General features: G+C 42.5%; 1 protein-coding gene across 1 annotated transcript in view; it reads right to left on the bottom strand.

Annotated features, from left to right (window-relative positions):
* Window positions 1–4,526, bottom strand: part of ABAT (4-aminobutyrate aminotransferase) — a 35,567-nt gene extending 31,041 nt beyond the window's left edge. The window contains exon 1 of the mRNA XM_010189528.1: window positions 4,423–4,526. Coding sequence (XP_010187830.1) covers window positions 4,423–4,492 — 70 coding nt within the window. The 5' untranslated portion in view covers window positions 4,493–4,526. The remainder of the gene's footprint in view (window positions 1–4,422) is intronic.
* Between the last annotated feature and the right edge of the window lie 2,505 nt (window positions 4,527–7,031).

Consider the following 7,031-nt stretch of genomic DNA (forward strand, 5'->3'; position numbering starts at 1 on the left):
GTGGTAGCTCCCATAAGAAAAACAGTTGCCCCTCCCCATCACAGCATAATCCCAAATCAATTCTTCAGCAGAGTCATAGGAGCATCCAACTGCTGGTTTTCCTGTAGACCTTGTGATCTGAACCAGTCATAGCATCCTTCCTCATTTGCAGCACGACAGACCAGAGTAACAGCTGTGAGAGCTCATCAGGACACCTCTAGAAATGAACAGCCATAGGGAACACCCCGGGTGGGAAAACACAGCCAGCATCGCCACAGCCACCCTTTGGGGCACAGAAAGAACAAGAAAATGAGATAGGAACCTCAAAAGCCTCGCAGCCACGCAAGGAACTGAGAAGTGAACACAAACATAGCAGAAGCTGCTTCCAACAACAGGTTTTTATATGAACATTTTAATATATCTCAGCTTTTTGTGGGAACGTTTGATGAGATGGAAAAGTAAAGGTTCCTCAGCCCAATGGGAGAGGCTGCACTGCAGAGCCATCGGTGACTGGCTCCCAGGGCACCAGCTGAGGCTGACCTCAGGCCCGTGTTCTCTACAGTCCACTGAAGGGAACTGATCCTTGCTTCTCCCACAGGTCCCTCGCACATACCCAGGTTGTTCTCTCTTATCTCCTAGGGAAGCTCCTGACGTACAAACTGAATTAAAAAAAAGTAAAAAGTCTCAGCGGAGACAAAAGCAGGACTGAGACTAAATCTCATTGCTTTCCAGCTCCTTCCCCTAACTGTGATGGGGACAAGTCAATAATTAAGATGAACATCTCTCAGATTTTATTGCAGCACACCTGTGAGATAAAGCATTATTGTCCTCTATAGAGAGATAGGGAACAGATTGACATACGTGAGGTACAGCCTCAGCCAGAGTTAGTCCATTTAGGACACTGCAATAAAAGTGCAGAGAATCTGGAGGAATAAAACTGGTCCTATAAAGAGAAACTGAAATGGTATTTAGACCAGCTGAGAAAAAAGTATGAGGTCTTGGGGGAGGGAATAGCTTTCAAATACGTAAAAGGATGCTGCCAAGAAAAAATAAACATTCCAGCTTCCAGGTCCTTTGAGGGCAGGACAAATAGTAAGGGTTTGACTTTTTTCCAGTTTTGAAACTTGGGTTAAATATTAGAAAAAAGTTTTAAAGATTAAGTCAGTTCAGCAATACAGCAGATTGCCTGGAGAGGCTGCAGAAGCCGCACTGCTGGGGGCCTTGATCAGGTCAGTATCCTATAAGGGCATGCACTAATGTAAACTGATGTTACCTTAAGGCAGAAGACTGACCTTTTGGCATGCTTTCCAGTTCAAGATTCAAAGAAGAATTCACTGGGGTGATCAGTAGGAAACTGAACCTGGATCTCTGGAGTCCCAGCCTGTCCCCATAATTGTGGTACTGTCTTACCAGCTTAATAACTGACTGCATCTTCATCTGCCACATTTCTGTGTGACCTCCTCTAGGTGATCCTGCTCTGGCAGGGGTTGGACTGGATGATCTTTCGAGGTCCCTTCCAACTCCTAACATCCTGTGATTCTGTGCCTCCAAAGCATGGAAACAGAACAGCCTTGCTACCACAGTGGCACAGCCGATAAAACCAGAGCTGGCACAAAGCAGAGTAAGTATTTACATTCAAACTATCAGTTACGATCACCTTGCAGCACCCTGGGCTGACAGTAGCAACAGAACTCAATTCGGGTGAGACGTAATGCGAAGGTATGTCGTCATTTCTCCAGCATCAGCTGCCTCTCCCGAACCCACAGGGCTGTTACTGTACTGACAGCACCACACAGAAGATTAGGGCAAGCTACTCAGTCTATTGCCATCCTTCAAATTGTAGTGAACTTTCTCTTTGAGGCCAAACTATCAAGAAGACTGAATATATAAGGAAAATAAAAACATACTTGACTAAGGCTTATTTTTAAGGAAGGCGTAAGGACTCCAGATACTTAACAGGCTTCACATTTTTTGAGGAATATTTAAGTTACACATTACTTTCATATGGTTTGTTTAGCTTTTGCATTTTGATCAACTGAAATGGTTTTCACATTCCTTGTCTAGTCAGCTTGTCGTGGGCCAGCACGGTATTAGTACTGAAAACACCACAAGCAATGGTTAAGTAAAAAAGATTCCCCAACCAAATGCTTACCTCTTGTCCCATGCTCCTTGATAGACTGAGGGTTTGAAATCCATCTTAATTAGAATTAAACACTATCTCCCACGTACAACTAGAAGAAAAGCTTCCTAGAAATATTTTCATTAATATAAACCTTAGTTATTTTAGTTTCCACACGTTTTACAACAGTGAGTGTGCACATAATTCTTTGTTGCAGTTAATGCAAAGTTGCCAACATCCTTCCTTTTCATATGCCTCTTTTTTGTCCTTAACCAGTTTATTTCATGCCCAGGGCTAACACAATGCTGACTCCCACATTTGCTTTAAAAATCAGAAATAATCAAGGATAAAAAAAAACCAAAATCTCTTTCTGTAAACAAATTTATCATAGATTCAAGCTGAACAGGATTACTGCACTTAATACACACACAGCTGAAACATGACAGCTCAAAGACTTCTACCAAGAAGCAATCTCTTCTCCTCTCCACCTCCACCCGTCCTGTGCAAACCTCGTCATTTCAGCATCCACAGAAAAAAAATCAGCAGAGCAAATGGCACTGCAGGATTTTTGTGGGAGTAATGTACAAGTCTCTTTTTTACTCTGTAAAGCTCTGAACTTGAGTGCTCAAAAATCCATTGGAGGAGAGCACTCTGGAGCAGAGAGCTCCTAGGCATCACCCTCAGCATATCCCTAAAAGCCAGCAGAGCCCAGCGGCTCTGCAACCTCAGCTGGAGCTCACATGAAAAATGGCCTGAAGCTCCAATTTTTGCTATAAGCATCAGAGTCTCCTGACTACTCTGTCAGCCAAGAATGTTACAGGCTAAAAACTTGCCAGGCTACCGTTCCTTCTGGTGAGGGTTTCTTCTTCTGCTCCATCTTTTCTGATCTCTGGACACACACACAAAGCATTCAGTCCCAAAGGCCACTGGTCTGTTATACAACCTGCAGCCCAGACCCTCTCTTCTTTGCTTCAATAATTTAGCAGGCTTTCCCACTTACAACTTTCCTGAAAGCACGGATGGAGTGATGGAGCCTGGAGCTGCTTTCCTTTCTTAGTGAAGAACTACACCCCCTTCTGGTAATGGTGAGAAAGGAAGAGTGAGTTAGTGCATCTGCCCTCCAGCAATCTCGGGTATCTCGCAAAACTACAGTATCTTTCTCTTTATGTTGGGAAGCAGCATGGAAGTGTGCAAGACACTGGGAGGGACAGGGAGCATTAAGTGACACCGAGATGACAGATCAGCTCAAAGAACCAATGACTAACAGAGGCCTGGTTGCTGCAAGCACTTTCCATTGTCCGCTATCGACCAAACGATCACTGCTCTCGCCCAGTGCGGATAATCAGTGCGTCACTCCCATAGAAGCGCATCCTGTACTGAAACACTGACCTAATACTTTTCCAGCAGTTACAAGACCAGACTTTTTGTGCTTTAGCCAAAGGTCAGTTGCTCCCCAAAGCGTATTATTTAAAAGAAAATAAATTGCATTTAAGTTTCAGAGCAAATGGAAGGGTTCTGTGTTTGCCTAGCAGTGGCAGAAGGAGCACGGTGGCACCGCAGGAGGGCTGGAGGAGAGAAGAAACATGAATATTTACTCAGCCACAGAAACAGCCACTCAGCCATACTGTATTCAATACAAAAGCGCAAGAAATGGATGCCAGATCTTACATTCTACACTGCTTTGTCCAACAAAAATTCAGTTTTTATAACTATTTCACAAAGATTGAGGCTTAATATACACATGCTAAATTACAAGCCAGCCAAGTAAGAACTTGTTGTTATGCACTTAGGAGAAAGTAGCTTGATGCTGTGTGCTAAGTTTTTATTTCACACTACAGGCAGAAACACACATCCCCAGTGAGGGCCACCTCTTCATGTCAGCCACACAAAACCTCCCCACAAGGGGGGACGGGCAGGGTCATGCTGCACAGGACATAGACAAGGAAGGCTAACGTTGTTGGATGTTGTTTCATCTCTGCATCACGTAGCATCAAAAAGTAAGAGCTGAGTTCCACAGGCTGAAGAGCTTCGTTTCAGTTGGCATGTTCACTGTGCAAATTATTAAGTAAGTGAGTTCTTGTTTGCAGAATACAAATAAACTAACCACAACAAAGAAACCACAGCACCTTTGTGGGCCACTTCTGGGCTACAACTGCATCGTTATTTAAGATGCTGAACATCGCGTTCTTCAAGCTTTGAAAGATTCAACACCACCAGACAAACCTCAGCAATGTTCACACTGGAATTTTCTGCATGGAATTTTTTCAGCATGAAGTGAACACTTACCAAATACAAACCAAGAAAATATAAAAAAACCCACTTACCAAATACAAGCAGCCTGGAGTTTTGCTGCAGACAACAGGTCAGCTGTCGACTAAGCAACATTGACGCCATTTGGTCTTTTCTTTACTCAAAAAGACTCAATCTTGGGAGAGTTCTTTTTGGCCGATGTTCTGTAAAAAAAGAAAAGCAAATTCATCTCCCTGTGAATGCAGTCACTATTCACTAATAGCAATCCAAAGCATGCTTTGATGGATTACTGCTGATGTTCAGGGCAGCTTCAGGATTGAGATCCAAGTCTGACGCCAGGTATTGTTGAGGCAAACGACTTCTAGACCAAATCTGTATCTCACAGCTTTAGGAGGTAAAGATCACTACCTATTTTTCCTTGCTCCTTCTCTCTGCTTTCTCTGTGTATGTGGACTATATTGAACTTTAAAAATAATTGTTTCCAGTGAATCTCTCAAGCCAATTTGTTATTTTGATTCAACCTACGTTTAGGAGAAAAATCTCATCTAATACAGAAAGACAGCAGGACAAGAACTAGGAAATAAAAGAAAAATCAATCCCTTGAAAAAACTTTCTACCAATTAATCACAATGCTATGAAGAGAGACTGTGAGAACTGGGACTGTTCAGCCTGAAGATGGCTCAGGTCGCAACCCATCAATGTGTAATAAATACCTGATGGGAGGGAGTAAAGAAGCAGCCAAGGTTTTCTCAGTGGTGTCCAGTGACTGTGTAAGAGGCATGGTGGAGTCACCATGCTTGGAGATGCTGAAAAACCCAACTGGACACGGTCCTGAGCAGCCGGCTTTAGGTGATGCTGCTCGAGCAGAGGGTTGGACCAGATGACCTCCAGAGGCTCCTTCCAACCTCAGCTGTTCTGTGATTCTACCTCAGATAATTAAATATAAATGGCTTTGTAAAAAGTCAAGTAGCATGAATGATAACATCATTCCTGTTTTACTCTCGATCACCTGTGCTAGAAGCCTGGCTAGAAGTCATGAACAGATAAAACAGGTCACTGAATTATTACCCAGGATACAGGTTAAATTCAAACCTGACCCTTAGAAGTGTGGTACCCTCTGTTTTATGTAGTACACTAGAGGCCTTTTTTTGCCTGTACAGAGACCAAGCTGGCATTTTTCACCTCACTGGATGTCCTTCCACCCCCAGTGGGTGTAGACGATCTAGAGGCAGTGCACCAAGGCTTACAGTTCAACTGGAACATCACCATTACCTATAAGCCTCCTGGGAAGAACTCTGCTTAACAAATACACTCTGAGAATGGTGCAGATCTTCCAGCAGAAAGAGATCACAGCTTACTGCTTACATCATTTTTATGCCATTAATAAAATACACAAACAGATGTTGATGACTAGATGCAGGGAAGCAGCTGATCTATTGCTACCATGATAAGAATTATCTCTTACCCAACACCAATCTATCAGAAATTTAATTTCTGTATTGTCTTTAGCCAAGATACCATTTGATTTCCTTCACGCTTGAGCTTTTTCAAAATTGGCAAAAGAAAACAAATAACTCCTTGCCTACAGAGATCTATTAATCCATGGACCTATTAATACTCAGGTACACAGAAAATTTTCTGTGCCTTTCCAGACAATCGACACAGCACTTGATTTCACTTAATTTGCTCTGAGTTCAATTTAAAACTCAGGGTATTTTGAAATCTGCCGAGGTGAGCAAACACTTGAACCACATTTGTGTGCATGCCGGAAAAAGCTAAACTAGCTTTGTAAGGTTTTGTGTCAGAAGCATAGAGGGAACTAGTTAATTTTTTTCCAAAAAGAGTAACTCCACTTGATGGATTTAACATGCACAAGATGGATTTAAGTAATTCATTAATTTTGCACTCCCAGCTTCTTTCTTTAGTGTGCTTTTGCAAAATTAATGTGTAAAGAAATAGCCCCATAACATAAATTTCTTATCTCACAATGACCAGCCTCTAAGAAATAAATGGGAGTCTAAGCCAGTGAGACTGCCCCCGTGGAAAAAAGCTGTTAAAGGGTGAATCAGCCCAGCACCTCTCGCAATGATTGATGTCCCCTGCTCAGAGCTATTTATCTGGTCTGCACTGCTGCAATCTACAGTTCCCTCCTTAAGTTTGCTCTGCAAAGTATTACTTTAAAAAAGTCTCTAGGAGCCTGTTAAAAGCTAACATGAGCATAGCTTTGCAGGAACTAACAAATGGAGCAGTGCAAACATCCCTATGACAGAAGGCTAAAGCAACCCACCGAGTTTGGCCTCGCCGTTCTAGTCCCCTTCAGTCAACTTCTGTGGGCATCTTGTTACAAACTGACTAATCTACGTCCCCCACAGTGATGGGTGCCTCTTCACACACCATCAAACGTCTCTTCCAGTCACGCTGCGTGGTCATACCCACCAGCGCCCAGGTTTCTCTTCAGTGCTACCTATCCTTCCTTCCTTAGGTGAACCACTCTACGTGTTTGCTCTCAGAATGTTATTTTATCTTTCACTTATATTTACGGCTTATCGTAAGTCCTTTAATGGTTAAAATACAATATTAAAGGCTCAAAAATACATTTGGAAGAAGTATTGACTTCTATTTTCTATTGAAAAAATTATTGCAAAAGCTTTAAAAATAAAAGTACCTTAGTCCTAATTTTCCT

This window comes from Mesitornis unicolor, unplaced genomic scaffold, assembly GCF_000695765.1.
Source record: "Mesitornis unicolor isolate BGI_N332 unplaced genomic scaffold, ASM69576v1 scaffold7188, whole genome shotgun sequence".
NCBI lineage: Eukaryota > Metazoa > Chordata > Aves > Mesitornithiformes > Mesitornithidae > Mesitornis > Mesitornis unicolor.